General features: G+C 34.7%; 1 protein-coding gene across 1 annotated transcript in view; it reads right to left on the bottom strand.

Annotated features, from left to right (window-relative positions):
* Positions 1-222: 222 nt before the first annotated feature.
* Positions 223-19461, bottom strand: part of LUZP4 (leucine zipper protein 4) — a 52948-nt gene continuing 33709 nt past the window's right edge. Inside the window, exons 5-7 of the mRNA XM_016137223.2 lie at positions 8388-8469; positions 4411-4463; positions 223-767 (exon numbers count right to left, since the gene is read on the bottom strand). Of these exons, the coding sequence (XP_015992709.2) occupies positions 731-767; positions 4411-4463; positions 8388-8469 (172 nt within the window). The 3' untranslated portion in view covers positions 223-730. The remainder of the gene's footprint in view (positions 768-4410; positions 4464-8387; positions 8470-19461) is intronic.

Genomic DNA, 19461 nt, shown 5'->3' with positions numbered 1-19461 from the left:
CTTAGCTGGACACAGTTGAGGTCCAAGCTGTACTTTGATAATCTGTACCATGATCATTATTACTTTGGACTCCAAGTATCAATGGACAGGAAAAAAACCACGGTTTAATTTAAACTTTATTAACTTAATGTGTTCACAGAAAATGACAAAACAGTTTAAAATTTGTATTAATTTATGTCAAAAGTAAAAGCATAAATTCCTAAAAAAATATAAAAGCTTGGATACAAATTCAGCATTTTAATAATCAAAGAGTAGAATTTAATCTTACTAACTTTTGAGGCACAGTATGTTTAGCCATATAAGATGCTTATCAATTACCTTGCTCTACTGTTGAAATAAAATCTACTTAGGATTCATATGTGGCTTCTAGAGCTCAAAGAACAAATTTAAACAAGAAGCAAATTCTCTAATATTGAAAAGACATGTAATTCAAAAAAATAGGTGTTTTCCTAAAATCTCACATTCTAAGCCAGCTTCCTTCTTAATTTTCTGTTCTTTTATGCAAACAAAGCTAAACATTTTTTTCTTTTATGTAAACGCATAGTTTTGACAGATTACTTACATCAAAGCTTACATAAGAAAAATATATAAACAAAATCAGTAAAAAGTATTGAAAGAATATATATATGCTCTTGAATAAAATTCAGTGCAGTATCCCTGTTAACAGCAAACCTTTAAAAAGAAAGAACTTTTTGGTCTTCAGAATGGCAACTGATCCTGGTCTTCCTTTTCAGCTTAGAGAATCTCTCATTGAGTGAAAGTTTAGTCTATGAAGGAGAGAAAAACTATGAGCTCGGAGGATTAACAATTTTATAAAATACTCATGAAACTTAGTGACTAAAAGTAGACAGGAGACGGTTGAAGACTGTGAGCAACAGGAGGAAGACTATGAGTTTAAAGAAACTGCACAGAGCTCTTCTCTGTGACCCTAGAAGCATGAAGTAGTTGCCAGATCTATAGTATACCACTGAGGCTACTTCTTGGTTCTTACACGCTAAACAGTGGCATCAAAGGGTTTTAATTGAAGGTGGAGGGAAGAAAGTGTACTGTTACCCGACAGAGTTAAGTGGGTAAGCTTCTGGGGTGGGATGAGGGTCAGGCTTAGTTTAATGGAGTGGAGATTAAATGCCTCGACTATGCCCAGGAATGTGACTTCCAACTGGCATTATTAATCTACAATAAGCTGAAACACCTATCTCGAAAACCTCACGAGACTTAAGTTCCAGCTCCATCCTTATTTAGACTGCCACTGAGCCTAAGTTTCTTCAAGAAATACTCTTTTAAATATCACCTCAAAATCTAAATCAGAAACCAGATTGATACTGTTTTGAGGCATAGGTGATCTATATCATTATTAAATTACTACATCCATTACTATATATTATAGCCTATTTTCTGCTTATAAGTCATATACTTTTATGCAGAACACAATCAGAATACGGATGGAATATGATGCTCTGGTTAATTTAATCTGTTGCTAACTTAACATTGGCAGGTAATTCTTTTGGTTTCAACTTCTGCTGTGAAAAATTTTTTTAAATATGTTAGTATATTTATATGCTTTAGTTCATAATCTGGTAAACATAGCTGTCTCCTTGGCAAATGAGAACCACGTTGAGCCTTAAGGCCTCCACAGATGTAAATGTATAGTAGATTGAGCTAAATCCATGTTTAACTTGAAGTTCATTTAAAAGATAAGTAATTAAGGTTGGCTTATTGTCTTGACCATTATGTCTTTCACAAAGGTGGAATACAATGAAGAAATTCCTTGTGTATTAAGGACTCCAGATAGATTCTGGTCAACCACATTTTTTCCTATAAATAAAAGGTGCCATTGTATATACCTAAAATAAGCATGAACTATTTAGCATCTCATGAATAAGCTTACCGTGCAATTCTATTACATTTACCTGATTACCCATTTCTTGAAAGTTGAATTTCAGGTATATTCCTCTGGGCTGGTGCAGAGAACTCTTGGTTGTAGTATATTTAGTCTTTATGAATAAAGCTTTAACCTCCTGTTTTATGTATATCGATTAAGCATAATATTTAATAAAAATATATATTTGACTAATTAGATGAGCAACATTGAACCAATCAATTTAATCTCTCAAGGTCTCATTTCCACCAGCTATTAAATGAAGATGGTATATTCAAGAATCTTCAAGTTTCCTTTTAAGATTCCAAGTAATGAATCTGGGAATATTTATATAACATTCAAAGGATCACATTCATGCACTAATGTAGCCTTTTTTATATTCTCACTTCAAAACCAGTAGATGAGTTGTTATACTGTTTAAATACCAAAGCAGTCTCACTATTATTTAAGTATGGTTGTGCCTGTATGCATTTTGGAACAGAAGTAGCCAGAGCCTTCATATATAGAGAAAATGGATTAGTAGTTGCCTTGGGCTAGGGGTAAGGAGGGAAGGGAGTAAATGGGGAGTGGCTATCTCCCCCTACTAATGGCTATCAGGAGTTTCTTTTGGGGATAAAAAAATTTTTAGATTATGATAATGGTGGCATAGCTCTGTTAATATACTAAAAGCCACTGAATTATATACTTCAAATGGGTGAACTTTATAGTATAAAAATTATATCTTAATAAAGTTGTTACAAAAAACATAGCTGGAGCACGTAAGGCACTAATACAAAAAGCGACCTGGCTACCCAAAATTTTTTTTCTGCCAGGTTGCAAGGGTATCCCTTATATAGGGTCTCCTCATTGGCTGCTAGTGGGTCTGTTTTTTGCTTTGTCTTAATATAACATCTCTTCAAGGAAATTAACAGTACAAATTTTTTTAAAAAATGGTTAAATAGTTCAAAGGAAATGTTTACCACATATAGTGTCTTGGTCCGTTCAAAGTGCTATAACAAAATACTATAAACTGGGTGGCTTATAAACAACAGAAACTTATTTCTCAAGTTTTGGAGGCTGAGAAGTACAAGATCAAGGTGCCAACATGCTCAGGTTCTGATTGATTCCCTCTTCTGGATTGCAGACTGCCAGCTTCTGGCTGTGTCCTCGCATGGTGGAAGGAGCAAGTAAGCTCTTTGGGGTCTCTTTCATAAAAGCACTAATCTCGTTGGCTCCACCCTTATGACCTAGCCACCTCCCAAAGTCCCTACCTCCTAACAACATCACATCAGGCATTAAGATTTCAACATATGAATTTAGGGGATACACACTCAGACCATAGCATGTAGTCACACTCTATCAGATGTAGAGAACAACAAAAGCCCAAATGCTGTGTGGTTATCTTGATATTGTCAATAAAGTTGCTGTAAAACCACTTATTTAAAAGTAGTTTTAAATAAATCAAGTACTTTTTCAGTTTTTTTTTCTGGTTATAAATATTGTTCCTACTAAGACTCAACTGGACCAAAATCAGTGTTTGATTTGGACAAGAGAGAGAGAGTGCTCTGAGCAATTAAATAAATATTGGTTTCTAACTTAACTTTTAGTCATAATTCCTCTTTCTTTTTCTTCATTTTCTTTGACAACATAGCATAGAACATGTTCATGTTTTTTGATTTACTGAACACAATATATTACGTTCTTATTTTAAAAGCAGGTAAGTGTAACATTCTATATGTGGTAGGCAGAATTCTAAAAATGGCTCCCAAAGAGTTCCTTCAGGACATGATACTGTTTTGAAGGTGGAAGGGGCCGCATGAACAGGAATTCAGGCTGCATCTAGAAGCCAACAGGGAAATGGAAACCTCATTCCCAAAAACTCAAGGAACCAAATTTTCCCAATAACTAGAATGGGCTTGGAAGCTTCTTCCTCAGAGTGTCCAGATAAGAGAGAAGCCCAGAGCTAGGACCCTCATTTCAATTCCATAAGACCCTAGGTAAAAAGGCAGCCAAGCACACTTGGACATCAGAATTATAGAATTGTGAGATAATAAGTGAGTGCTGTTTTAAGCTGCTGCTTGTGGTAATTTGTTTAAGCAACAATAGAAAACTAATACACTAGGCTTTTAAAGAATTTAACTTTGTCTTTACCTGTATTTGTGAAGAGATAATATGGTAGAGAGCCCACAGGATTTTTAGCCACGCAAACCAAATTTGAATATATCATTCAAAATTTGAATTAGATTATTAGTTGTATGACTTCGAGGAAGTTAATATACTCTATTGAGCTTATTTTATTCATCTGTAATATGGAAATATTCATACCTTACTTCAAAGAATGCACAGAAATCTAAAATATAAACATAAAATCGAGCCAGGTAGTTTAATGAATTTTCTAGTTCTACATTAGGATTGTTTACAGAAATTGTTATGGATTGTTGAGAATCGGCTTCTAGAAGCCCTCTGCTGGAAGTTACATTTATTCATTTTTTCTTTCATTTTACCCCTAAGAATAATTACATTTAGTTATACAGATGTTTGTATGCAATTACCTTTCACGTCTTCGATAATTTTCACAGGTGTTACGATTATTTTCTGGTGACATCTAAATGGGAAAGGTTGAAACAAATCATGCAAAAGCCTTTGTTACTCGGTACAAGGTGCTTACTTTCTGTACTTTAAATTAACATTTTCAATGACACAATTCGCTCTGCTTGATCCTTAGTCAAACATTCAATTTCAGGTTGTTTTTCCTTTTTCATAGATCAAGAATGTCAAAGCCAGCAGACCCTTAGATATCAAGCAGTCGACCTCCTCACATAAAAATAAGGAGATGGCGATTCAGAAAACTCAGATGTTCTCCCCTAAGCCTTGCAGTAGCAGTGACCTAGAAGAAAACTCTCAAGATCTAGTTGTGGCCTGGATCCACACACCATTTATCTGAATCAAGGGGAAAGGTAATAATTGTAGATAAAATCCACAAAGGGTGTCCTTCTACTCTTTATATAAATAGGCCTGTGACCTGACTCTATTCAAGATAACTAAGTGAGATAGAGAACTAACTGTATTATCCTAACAACTTAATTTTAGAAAGTCTTATTTCTAACCCAATCAGGTATTTCAGATGAATGTTAGGATTTTTTTTCAATAATTAACTTAAATCCTTATTCCTGTAATTATTTTATAAGTGACAACATAGGTTATACCTACATGTGGTCAATGAAACAAACCAAAGCATAATTAAAACACTCCATCCAAATGTTAATTGGCTCAGATAACTACATAACTGAACTGGGTTCAGTACATCCAGTTTTATGTAGCTGGTGGTTGCTGGTTCAGCTGTTTTTATATAAAGTCCTGACCACAGTTAGAGTCTGCAGGTGGATTTGGTATTAACAGCCTTACAAATAATATAATAGCAGCCAAGATGTCTGTATAGCCAGTAGACTATAAAAGTACAATAACACATGAAGGTATTCTTAAAAGTTAATATTTTCATATCAAATATTCTCTTATTAGAAGGCTCTTATTTAGGTTGGAAGCACATATTAGTGTTTACAAGTAGAGATGCTTCAGAAGGCAGCCTTGAATTCAAGATGGATGTGTGTCTAATGCAACAACTTCATGAATTAAACAGTTTCATATACCCTCTTCACCCCATACTCTACTGGTAACATTAGTCAACAGGGTCCTTGCCAAAACTAAAGAAAGATAAGGGTGCCAAGAGAATGGAGGTATAGTTTATATGGATATTATGGCAGATTATCCAGGAGCTTAACTAGGTGATACATAAGCCATGGAAATGGGGAAACAAGGGCAGGAATCTGAACTAGAAACTATTAGAAGAAAGGGATTTGAGCTAATGTGGTTATTTCTAAAATATATTGGTCAATATAATTTCTTTCCTTAAAGTCAATAGTTCTGCATTACCCTCAATATAGAATCCATACTCTAGCATGACACATAGGCCATCAGTCTCCTGACTTTCTACCTCTCTACACTCACCTCTCAACAGTTCTGACAACACACTTTACACCTGAACTCAGTGAGTTTCAAACTATTTTTAACAGCGGAATAATCCTTAGTTCTAACAAAATCTTACTTGGTATCTCAATATGCAAAATACTTAAAAGCAAAACTGCCTTCAATGGCCTGAGATACCTCTTCACAACCCCTAGAACTTCGCAGTACACAGTCTGAAAATGATTGCAGTCTGGCTAAACTAATTGCAGTTTATTAAATATGCCCTACTTTCTTTCACTTCTATAATTGTTACACATGATGTTTCCTGTGACTGGAAAGCCTTTTTCACCTTTTTTGCTTTGCTTACTCCTACTCAGCCTCTAGGACTCAACTCAAAACACCATCTCCTCTAGGATGCCTTTCTTAACCTCCTTAGCTGGTTTGGGATTCCCTCCCCTATGCTCACTGCCTTACATCTAAGTATATATGCTATGCTTTCCTTTCTCCCTTCCTCTCTCCTTCCTTCTTTTCTTTTTCTCTTTTCTCCCTTCCTTTCCCTCCTCTCCCCTTCTCTTCCCTTCCCTTTCTTTTTCTTCCTTCCTTCTCTTCTTCCTCACTCTTTCTCTCTCTCACTCCCCCTCCATCCCCTCTCTCTCCTTCCTTCTTTCTTTTTTCCCTTCCCTCCCTCCTTTTCTTTCCTTTCTTCCTTTATTTCTTTTTTCCCTTTTTTCTGTCCTTTCTTCCTTCTTTCCTTTCTTCTGCCCTCCTTCTCTCTCTCTCTTTCTACCTCCTTTTCTCACCCTCTCTCTTAGAGTAAAGATTCTTAAGTACATAGAACATTTCTGGCATATAATAAGAGCTCAGTAAGTGTTGAATGAATAAATGAAATACTACGAAGAAGTAGCAGAAAAAGGGGACTAAAAAGGCCATTGAATTTGACAATAAGGAAGTAATAAAAAATGTTTGATAGCAAAATATAGAATGGTAGGAACTAAAGTCAGACTCAAGAAATGAATTGGCAAATAGAAACAGCTATGAGATTCTAACTGTATCTGGAAGCCTATGAGAAGAGATTTTGTTCCTATTTAAAGGATAATCATATTTGCCCCTCTATTACCAAGGGGATCTTGGTAATCCCCTGAATAATGAATGACATGCATATATATGTATGTATATATGTATATGTAATATACATTAATAACTGAATCACATAATACTTATTAGAATATAATAACTTTTAAAAAGGCATGCATTTAAAAAATAATCACATCAATATGGCCATAATGAACATTTGGTGATTATGATGAATAATTTCACATAATAATCATCAGGAATGATAAAATAATAATAACTCCAATGTATAGAATGCTTACCACAATCCAGTCTCAATCCTAAAATGTTTATATGTATTTCAATTAATCATTACAGCAACCTATGAGGTCATTATTCTCATTTTATAGCTGATAATCCCATTTATGGGCCAAAAGGGCCTTTCCCAAGGTTCCTCGGCTACCATGTTTCATTAAATCTAAGACATCATGATTGTAAAATGTAGTTATTTTATGTAAAAAACGTTTTCAATTTAATTATGATAAATTATTAAATGTTAGACACTTTCTGATTTTAGATAAGTTGCAGCCTGAAAAAAGATGTGTCTTAGAGTTAGTCAAATATGGTATTAAATGACATCAATACGATTCCATCCAAATGTGAATCCAAAGCCTCTGTTATTAACCATTACACCATACTGTTTAGATCTCTTTTGACGTCTCATAGATGTCCTTCATTCTAACCTCATTTACAAGGGAAGAAAAGTAAGATTGATGATTATCCAGGAAAGAAAGCCACGTCTCTCAGACCCACACTAGACCTCTTTACACTGTATCACATTGCTATTTAAGCTAATCTTTTTTCCTGTGGGTAAAGAGGTATTGAAAAAAATAGCAGGTGTCATGTGTAAAAATAAGTATTAGATGTTTCACAAAGGAACTACATGTACTTGATAATATATTTCATCTAAATGCTTGCTTATGCCAAACAGACGTGTTCTGTACTAAAGATGGAAATTTGCAACAAAATAGACTTAATGGGCTTAATCAATATACTAGTCACTTCAATTTCTTATAATTGCTGTTCACAGATCATTAGTAAATAAATAATAAATAAAATAAAGACAATGCCCTAAAAATTCAATGGTTATAAAAGACTGTTTAAAATAATACATGCTATTAAATTTTATTTGTACCATCCTTTTCTCAGTGTTGTCTACTGTCTGCTTAGATGCTAAATAATATAAGATAGATTGGGGGCTAATGGAAGGCAAGGGAGAAACTTTTGTAAGCAATTATACTATAAAGCTGGAAAAACTTGACCTATGTAGATATGTATGACATATATGCTTCTTCCTACATAGATGTGGGTAAATAGGTTTTAAATTGTATTAAAGTAAATACCAATATAAATAGATGCCAAAATTAGAACAAAGGCTGCAAAAAGGAAGTCTATTCAAATTAAATATAAAATCACACAGATTCTGTGCTATCAAGTTGAAAGTGCTGATGCTTACTCTTCGATGCATGTTCATTCGATCATTTCTTTGCTGCATCTGTTTCTGGGAGTATTCATTCCTTGTTCTTGTTATAAAAGACCTGATATAAATAATAAAAGGTGATACTTTAAAAAACGATCTTTTATATTGAAAGAAATTATTATTTAGAATGTATGTCTTCAAGCAATATTATTTTATTATACATATTTAAACGTCTGATTTAAGACTGAACTCAAGATACAGTTAAAACCCAGAACAGTGTTCTGATAAGCAATTTTCAGCTTGGGTGTGAATTATTACTTTCTGCATGCATAACAAATATCAGAAGTTAATAAGCCATACGGCGGAATATTCGTTTAAATATTTTTTCAGGATTGACATTAGCAAGATTGACTGCATGTTTTTGTTCTCCCAAAATTCATATATTGAAGCCCAACCCAACCCCCTAATGTAATGGTATCTGGAGGTGGAGCCTTTGGGAAGTCTTGGGGGTAGGACCCTATGATGGGATTAGTATCCTTAGAAGAAGAGTTCACTCTCTCTCGATCATGTGAGAACAGACAAAAGGTGGCCATCCACCAGCCGGAAAGAAAGCTCTCACTGGAACCCAACCATGATGACACCCTGATCTCAGTCTTCCAGCCTCCAGAACTGTGAGGAATAAATTCCTGTTAAGCTACCCAGTCCATGGTAATTTGTTATGGCTGCTCAAGCATCCCAAGACAATAATGAACTAGGAAGCTACAAGTCCTCCTTCCCTGCGAGAGTTACAAAGGTAACAACAATATACGGACTAGAATCCCTCTGTGTGAACTGTAGAGACCAGGAGAGAAGCCAAGCGCTCAAGTCATTATAAAAACAAAAAGGGATTCCAGTGAATGGAGTCGGAATATTCATGGCATTTAGTGCATCCATTTGTGTATCTCTCTCTACACAACACAGCACAGAGCAACCAGAAGGAAAGCCCCATACTGGGGCACCGCCCTTGGGATGGAAACTAAAAAGTGGACCATGTATCAAATGTTCTGGTTTCTCCAGGGGCTACCTAGGGGCTGCCTGGGGGCTGCCTGAGGGCTGCCTGAGGACTGATATATGTCTCTCAGACCCTCAGCATTGATGAAACCAGTGCCAGAGTTTGGAAGCCATTGAATACAGATGAAAGCAGCACATTAGAGCTGCATCTCTGCAGGTAGATACCAAAAAGAGCAAGAGTTCATAAAATGTTTGAGAGGTCCTAGAACAGCAAATTGGTGATCTTCCCCTAAATGAAGCCAACGTGCAGAGATTGGGGAAAAGGTGTTTAATTTTCCAAATGCCCAAATCTGATGAAAAAATTAATGACAAGGTACACAAAGAAATAGAAACAGTCCAATCAAAAGACCAAAATAAAAGTACACAGAAATTAAACTTAAAGAAATACAGATCTATGAGCTGCCTATCAAAGATTTTAAAATAACAGAAAGATACTCAATGAGCTAAAAGAGAACACATATGCACAACTAAATTAAATCAGGAAAATGACACATGACCAAAATGAGAATATCAGCAAAGAGATAAAAAATATAAAAGAATCAAACAGAAATCCTAGAGCTAAAAATACAATAACTGACCTGAAAAATTTCTCAGAGGGGTTCAACGGAAGACTGGATTAGACAGAAAAAAGAATCAGCAAACTTGAAGACAGGTCATGTGAAATCATCAAGTTGGAGAAGCGAAAAAAAAAAATGAATGAAGAAAAATGAAGAGTGTTTAAGGAACTTATGGTACATTATCAAGCAGGCCATTATATGCATTATGAGACTCTCAGAAGGGGTGAAGAGAGCATATATGAAGCAGTGGAAGCAACCCTAATGTCCATCAATAGATAAATTAATAAACAAAACGATATATACATAGACTGGAATGTCATTCAGCCTTAAAAAGGAAATAAGAAAAATACTAACAACTAGGTAAACAAATGGAGCGAGGGAAAAGTGAAGAATTTGGAAATAAAAATAGGGAAATCAAATAATCAGTCTGAAAAGACCTCTGTTTTCAGAGTGATATACAGTATATTAGGGATTTTAGACTCAAAGATCTGATTTGTCGATTACAGGCAGGCTTGAATCTATTTGAAGAATTATTTGGAATGCTGAAGTGGTGAGGACATATCCGTTGTCACTCTATAATTGGAGTTTAAATGGCAAGCACTCTAAAATTCAATAGAGTCATGGGTCGCTTAATTACAGGGACACATTCTGCAAAATGCATCATTAGGTGATTTTGTCATTATGCAAACATCATAGAGTGCACTTACACAAACCTAGATGGTATATCCTACCACACAGCTAGGCTATATGCTATAGCCTATTGCTCCTAGGATACAAACCTGTACAGCATGTCACTGTACTGAATTCTTTAAGCAACTACAGCAAAATGGTAAGTATCTGTATCTCAACATATCTAAACATAGAAAAGTACAGTAAAAATACAGTATAAAAGATTTAAAAAGTGGTACACCTGTATGGGGCGCTTAACATGAATAGAGCTGACAAGACTGAAGTTGCCCTGGGTGAGCCAGTGAGTTAGTGGTGAGTGAATGTGAAGGCCTAGGATATTATGTGTACAGTATTAGAGACGTAAAGCACTGTACACAGGCTATACTAAACTTTTTAAAGAAGTTTTTTCTTCAATAATAAATTAACCTTAGCTTACTGTAACTTTTTTTCTTTATGAACTTTAATGTTTTTTTGAACTTTTCAACTCTTTTATAACACTTAGCTTAAAACACAAATACACACAAGTAAAACACACACATTGTATAGCTGTACAGAAGTATCTCTTTATATCCTTATTCTATAAGCTTTCTTCTATTTAAGATTTTTTTTTAAATTTTTAAACTATTTTTGTTTAAGAATAAGATACAAACAGACACACATTAGCCTAAATCTACACAGGGTCAAGAAAATTAAAACACTGTTTTCCACCTCTACATCTTGTCCTCTGAAGAGTCTTCAAAAACACTAACAACTGTGGAGCTGTCATCTCTTATAATAACAATGCTTTCTTCTGGAATATCTCCTAAAGGACATGCCTGAGGCTATTCTTGAGGAGGTGCTACTCTTTTCAGAAAGACATACATGGTGATTTTCTTGTTTGTTTCTTTTTTCATCATAAGTTTTCTTGTAAGCAGTAGTGTACCATGAACATTCCTCTCTATTAATGAAAACCTTTAGGTGTTGGGGTCCATGTTTGCACTCTTTTTTAAAATAACTTTTTATTTCTTCAATTACAGTTGATATACAATATTATGTTAGTTTCATGTAGACTAGACATTTATATCACTTATGAAGTAATCGCCCCAGTAAGTCTAGTACCCATACAACATCATACAGTTATTACAGTATTATTGACTATATTTCCTATGCTATATTTTACATCCCCATGACTATTTTCTAACTACAAATTTGTACCTCTAATCCCTTCTGCCCTTCCGCTATCCATAAGCCCCTCCTATCTGGTAACTATCAAAATGTTCTCTGTATCTGAGTTGGTTTCTGTTTTGGTTGTTTATTTTGTCCTTTAGATTCCAATGTAAGTGAAATCATATAGCATTTGTCTTTCTCTGTCATACTTCATTCAGCAAAATACCCTCTAGGTCCATCCATGTTATTGCGGATGGCAAGATTTCATTCTTTTTAATGGCTGAGTAATGCTCCATTATATATATATATATATATATATATATATATATATATATATTCATTCTACCTCTTCTTTATCCATTCATCCATTGATGGACACTTAGGTTCCTTCCATATTTTTGCTACTGTAAATAATGCTTAAATGAACATATGGACTCGCATGTCCCTTTAAAGCAGTGTTTTGGGTTTCTTCAGATAAATACTCAGAGGTGGAAGTACTGAGTCTTTCTATGCCTCTTGTGATAGCCTTTGTTTTAAAATCTATTTTGTCTAATTTAAGTATTGTTACTCCTGCTGTTTTTGTTTCCATTTTCATGAAATATCTTTTCCGTCCCTTTACTTTCAGTCTGTATGTCTTTCCATCTGAAATGAGTCTCTTGTAGACAGTATATGTAAGGTTCTTGCTTTTTTATCCATTCAGCCACCCTATGTCTCTTGACTGAAGCATGTAAGCCATTTACATTTAAAGTAATTGTTGACAGTTATGTAACTATTGCCATTTTCATATTTATCTTTTTTTTTATTCCTTGTCTTCTTAAAGAAGTCTCTTTAACATTTCTGGTAATACTGGCTTAAAGGTAGTGAACTGCTTTCCCTTTTTCTTATCTGGAAAGTTCTTTATTTGTCCTTCAATTCTAAATGGTAGTTTTGCTGGGTAGAGTAATCTTTGTTGTAGGTCTTTGCTTTTTATCACTTAAAACTCATCCTAAACTCTGGATCAGGGGAGACAGATTTGTGCCTTGCCTTCTGTTTCCTGGCTGTTTGATTTGGCAATAAAAGCCTCTTATTTTCTCAAAAGACAATATAATATCATAGCATTAGCTTCTATGTGCATCAGGTATTGAGCCCTTGCTCAGTAAGAAGTGCCTTAGTGGAAGTATTATACTACTTAACAAACAATGATGTGTAAAATGAAGTGCTAAAGACAATAATATTAATAACTATGTATAGTGCCAGGCAGGTACTAGACTAATCAGGGGATCACTCTGTAAATTACATAAATGTCTAACCATCATGCTGTATACCTGAAACAAATATAAAATAATATTGAATGTCAACTGTTATTGAAAAAGAAAAAAAGAAAAAGAAGAAAATGAAGTAAATCCTGAAAATCCCTGATAAATGAAGATACTCGAATTTCTTGTTATTACTGTTAAACATATTTTAATTTTTTATAGCAAATTATTTGTATATTGCTAATATTAGTCTGGGGCATTTAGCATTAAAATGGTACTTACATGAGACATTATCTAGATATACAATAACCTATGCATACATTTTGTGAATAATTTTTAGCTGAGATTAGCAATTCTATAGAATGGTTAATATAAGCTGAAATATTTCACTAGACATTTACAGTCAATGCAAACTGAAGACAATCACTGAGATTTTCAATCTAAAAGTAAATTTGTATTCAATTGCCTCACTGACGACAATAAAAACATCCTGTGGTTTTAAAACTCTAACAATCTGCAATAATATTAAATTACTCTGGTTCTTTTGCTAGGGCAGATAGACTTGACAGTTTTACAAGGCAACAGTGAATATATACAATATATTCAAATTATACTCCGAAGGTTAGGGTTGCATCTATAAACAGAATAGCATCCTCTCATTTGAGGAAAGCAGCAAAGTTCAGCTGCCCAAAGATACACCTATCATTTGTCTGATGAGGACTCTCTGAAGACTTTTTAGGAAGAATATAGAGGAGCAAAACAAACAAAAAAAATTCATTATTAGAGATTCCATATTGATCTAGCACAGCTTGTTTTACATTAGCCTGCCTAGTAGGTTGAACGATTCAGATGGAATGAGACACTGAATATATATATTTTGATTGTGGAGAAGGCTCAGTAGCAAAAGCTGAGTATATGGGGTTTTGCCTGGAAAAGTGGACCTAAGATAGAACAACTTAATTAGGGTACACTGAGAAACTGGATGATAGCTAGAAGACATCAGCATGTTGAAAGAATATTGAGGTCAGAAGCACACTGGAAAGAGAGATGACTGCAAATCTCTCCCCTTGAAATAACAATAAGCTGAACATCTAAAACTCAACAAATAACACCTAACCTTTACACAAGCATGTCTGAGCTAGTGATCTGAGCCTAAGAGCTACCACAGGACAGAACCACAGGAGGCTGGCAGTAGACTGGGAGAAACAAAGAAGCTGCTTCTTGCAGCCAGAGCTTCCTGCAGGAGGAGGGGGAGAGGAGAAGATACAGTGGGTTCCCTGAACAGCCTTGCCTGAGAGAGTCGTGAGATCCATGCAGCGGCAGTAGGTAGGCATCAGGGCAGAAAGCAAGACAAAGTGGGATGGCAGAGAAGAAACAGCTGAGTCTTACTAGCTACAGTTACAAAACGCATGCCTGGGCCTCAACCCCCATCCTCCAACCCAGAGGGTACCACCCCATATACTCCATGACCAAATACTGGGGATCTGCAAGGGAACATGAGCAAACACTACCACAATTGGTGCTAACACTGACAGGGACGGGCACTGGGACCGAGGGTAGCTATCGTGATTTAATATTTATTAAGAAAAAAATGATATTATTAAGGCTTTATATAAAACAGAGATACAAGAGGCTTAGACGCCATCTACTGGAAACCAAAAGAAAAACTCCTTAATAACAGGCTAAAGAGAGACTTTTATATAGTAAAGCTTTCTGGGGTGGTGGGGGGGCGGAGAGGAATAAAAAAACAGAATGCACTTCCATTAAAGCCCAGGCTCAGGCTCAGATATAGGTCATTAAACACAAAGAACAGCCAAGGTGACAAGGCAGCTCAGAAAGAAGGAGGTAAATCTCCAGAAACTAAGATTAAAGACATAGAAATATGCAACTTAAATGACATGGAATTCAAGGTGGTACTTTGGAAAAAAAACTCAATGAGATCTGCAATAATTCATACCAATAATTCTGGGAACTGAAAAAAAAAAAACAACTAGATCAGCAGAATGAGTATTTTAGCCAGAAGACTGAAACCCTAAAAAAGAACCAATTACAAATTCTGGAGGTGAAGAACACACTAAAAGAAACAAAGAATGAAATAGCAAGCTTGGGAAATAGTCGACCAAATGGAGGAAAGGGTCAGTGATATTGAAGACAGAAATATAAAAATAAAGCATAAGGAATAAGAGAGAAAACAAAGAATAAAAAATAATGAAAGAGGAATACAGGAACTAGTTTATACCATCAGGAAAGGAAACCTAAGAATAATGGATACTCCCAAAAGTGAGGAAAAGAAACAGGGACTAGAAAGCATTCTCAGACACACAGTTGATGAGAATTTCCCAAATCTAGGGAATGAGCTGGACCTTGGAACTTAAGAAATCAACAGAACACCCAATTATCTCAACCCAAAAAGGCTTTCTCCAAGGAACATTGTATTAAAATTATCAAAAATCAACGACAAAGAAAGAATTCTCAGGGCAGCCAGGGAAAAGAAGACGGAAATCTATAAAGGAAAACCCATTAGATTATCGTTGGACTTCTCAGCGCAAACCTTATGAGCTAGAAAGGAGTGGAATCCAATACTCAAACTATTAAATGAAAGCAACTACCAGTCAAGAATAATGTATCTAGCAAAGCTCTTCTTTAGATATGAAGGAGAAATAAAGACCTTTCCAGACATGCAAAAATTGAGAGAATTCTCCACTACAAGGTCTGCACTACGGGAAATACTGAAAGGGGTCAGCTCACCTAAAACGAAATGATAAAAAAAAATACATAACTAGGAGTAAGATGACTAACAGGCATATAGAAGCAAAGGAATGCAAACCTTAATAAGAACAGGGCATTATAGGCGTAAACAATAAGAAGAGATATGCTATTGCAAGATAGTAATGAATGTTCAGCATACATAGGGAAAATTGAGACAATAATGACTGAAAAGAGGGGGGATTCAAAGATCCAAATTCGCAAAGGGGAATGGAGGTAGAGCACATGGGGAAGAAAATAGATCACTACATACATACACATACATACATACATATATGTGTATAACTATCTATTACATATTCATAAGGGTAACCACATGTCAAAGATTCAGAATGGAAGCACATAACATAAAACAAGAAGGACCAGTGGGAAAATCCACCAAAAAAAAAATTAAAAAAAAAAAACAGGTAGAAACACAAGGCCAAGGAAACAATGGAAACACCAAGCTACCAGAAAGTACAAGATAAAATGGTTATAGGAAAACTTCATGTTTCAATAATCACCCTAAATGTAAAGTTGATCTAGTGTGTCATCTAAGGATGTTATTTCCTTATTGATTTTCTGTTGGAACTGAATTCACCAATAAAAAGGCACAGAATTGCAGATTGGATCAAAAACACAACCCAAATATACGTGGCCTCCAGGAGGCACACCTCGGTTCCAAAGGCAAATATACACTCAAAGTAAAAAGGTGGAAAATGATATTTCAAGCAAATGGCATTCAGAGAAAAGTGCGAGTAGTGGTACTAATATCAGATGAAACAGACTTCAAAATAAAAAAGGTAAATAAAGACACTGAGGGACAATTCATATGATATAGGAAATTATACACCAAGAATACAAAACACTCAGTAATATCTATGCTCCCAATCAGGGAGCTCTGAAATATGTAAAGCAGTTACTAACAAAACTAAAGGAAGAAACAGAACAAAAACTATCATACTAGGGGACCTAAATACCCCACTAGCGGATATGGACAGATCATCCAAACAGAAAATCAATAAGGAAATAACATCCTTAAATGACACATTAGACTAATTGGACATAATTGACATTTACAGAGCCTTTCATCTAAAAACAGCTGCTTATACATTCTTGTCTAGTGCACATGGAACATTTTCAAGGATTGAACACATGCTGGGATGCAGAGATAGACTCAAAAAATTTAATATGGTTGAAATCATTCCAACCATTTCTCTGATGATAACGCTTTGAAGCTGGAGATCAACTGTAAAAAAAGAAGTGGGAAGAACCACAAATACATGGAAATTAAACAACATGCTACTGAAGAATGACTGCAGCAGAGAAGAAATAAAAAGAGAGATCAAGAGACACATAGAAATGAAAAAAGTACAACATATCAAAACTTTTGGGACACGGCAAAAGTGGTCATAAGAGAAAAGTTCTTATTATTATAGTCCTATCTCAAAAAACAAAAACTAGCCCAAGTAAACAACCAAACGCTTCATCTTAAAAAGCTAAAAAAAGAAAAAATGAAGCCTAAAGTCAGCAGAAGGAAAAAAATAATCAAAAGTAGAACAGAATTAAATCAAAATGAAAACCAAACAAACAAAAACAATAGAAAAATAAATGCAACAAAGAGCTGGTTCTTTGAGAAGGTTAATAAAATTGACAAATCCCTGGCTAGACTCACTAAAGAAAAAAGAGAAAGGACACAAATAAACAAAAACAGGGATAAACGAGGGGCAATTATGACAGACACCACAGAAATACAAAGGATCATACAAGAGAACTATGATAAAGTATATAACACCAAATTTAAAAGCCTAGAAGAAATGGATCAGTACTTAGAAAAATACAACCTTCCAAGACTGAATCAAGAAGAACTGGAAAATCTAAATAGACTGATCAACAGTACGGAAACTGAAACAATCATCAAAAACTTAGCAAAAAATAAAAGTCCAGGACCAGATGGCTTCACCAGTGAATTCTACCAAACATTCAAAGATGATTTAATACCTATTCTCCTCAAACTCTTCCAAAATATCGAAGACGAGGCAGTACCTTCTAACTCATTTTATGAAGCCAATATTACCCTGATACCAAAACCTGGTAAAGATAACACACATACACATACACAAAAAACTACAGACCAATGCCTGTCATGAACACAGATACAAAAATCCTAAATAAGATACCAACGAACTGAATACAGCAACATATTTAAAGATTATATGCTGTAATCAAGTAGGCTTCATCCCAGAGGCACAGGGTTGGTTCAATATACACAAATTGATTCATCTGATACACCACACAGATTAAAAAATAGGGATCATATGATCATATCAATAGATGCAGAAAAAGCCCTCAACAAAATACAGCATTCATTTATGATCAAAACACTTAACAAAATCAGTATAGAAGCAAAGTACTTTAACATAATAAAGGCCATCTATGAAAACCCTCGGCCAACATTTTATTTAATGGTGAAAACTAAAAACCTTCCCTCTAAGATGAAAAAGACAAGACTGTCCACTATTGCCACTGCTATTCAATATAACACTGGAAGCCCTAGTGAGTGTAATCAGGCAAGAGAAAGATATAAAAGAAATCCAAACAGGAAACAAAGAAGTCAAACTGTAACTATTTACAGATGATGTGATTCTCTATATAGAAAAACCTAAAGACTCCACAAGAACACTATTAGAAACAATAAGCAAATACAGTAAAATCTCTGGACACAAAAATCAACATTCAAAAATCCATAGTGTTCCTATACTCTAATAATGAAGTGTCAGAAAAAGAGGAAAATAGCTCATTTTTCAATTGCAACAAAAATAAAATACCTAGGAATACATTTAACGATACATGAGAAGGATCTATATAATGAAAACTGTATGACTCTTTTAAAAGAAATTGAAGATATAAAGAAATGGAAAGATATTCTGTGTTCTTGGATTGGAAGAATCAACATAGTTAAAATGACCTTATTACCTAAAGCATTATACAGATTTAATGCAATCCCCATCAAAATCCCATCGGCATTTTTTAAAGAAATAGAACAAAAAATCATCAGATTTGTGTGGAAGCACAAAAGACTCTTAATTGCCAAGGCCATTGTGAGAAAAAAGAATAAGCTGGAAGCATCACTCTGCCCAACTTAGCATTATACTACAAAGTGACAATAATCAAAAGACACGGTATTGGCAGAAAAACAGACCAGTGGTACTGAATCAAGAGTTCAGAAGTAAACCCATGTTTATATGAACAAATTATTATCAACAAAGGAGCCAAAAAATACAGTGGAGAAATGAAAGTCTCTTTAATAAATGGTGCTGGGATAACTGGAAACCCTGCAAAAGATCGAAACTAGACTGCTGTCTATCACTACACACCAAAATTAACTCAGAATGGATTAAGGACCTGAATATAAGACCTGAAACAATAAAATGCATAGAAGAAAACATAGGAACTAAACTCAAGGACCTTAGACTTAAAGAAGATTTTATGAATTTAACCTTAAATGGAAGGGAAGTAAATGCAAAAATAAATGAATAGGACTATATGAAACTAAATAGCTTCTGCACAGCAAATGAAACTGTCAACAAGGTAACAAGACATCCAAATGAGAAAATATGTTCGCTAGCAATGCCTCGGATAAGGGCCTACTATCCAAAATATATAAATAACTCATACAACTCAATTAACAACAACAACAACGAAAAA

The sequence above is a fragment of the Rousettus aegyptiacus genome, unplaced genomic scaffold, assembly GCF_014176215.1.
Source record: "Rousettus aegyptiacus isolate mRouAeg1 unplaced genomic scaffold, mRouAeg1.p scaffold_m13_p_9, whole genome shotgun sequence".
Taxonomy (NCBI): Eukaryota; Metazoa; Chordata; class Mammalia; order Chiroptera; family Pteropodidae; genus Rousettus; species Rousettus aegyptiacus.
The sequence above is the reverse complement of the archived record's forward strand: the minus strand, read 5'-3'. Positions and strand labels throughout refer to the sequence as shown.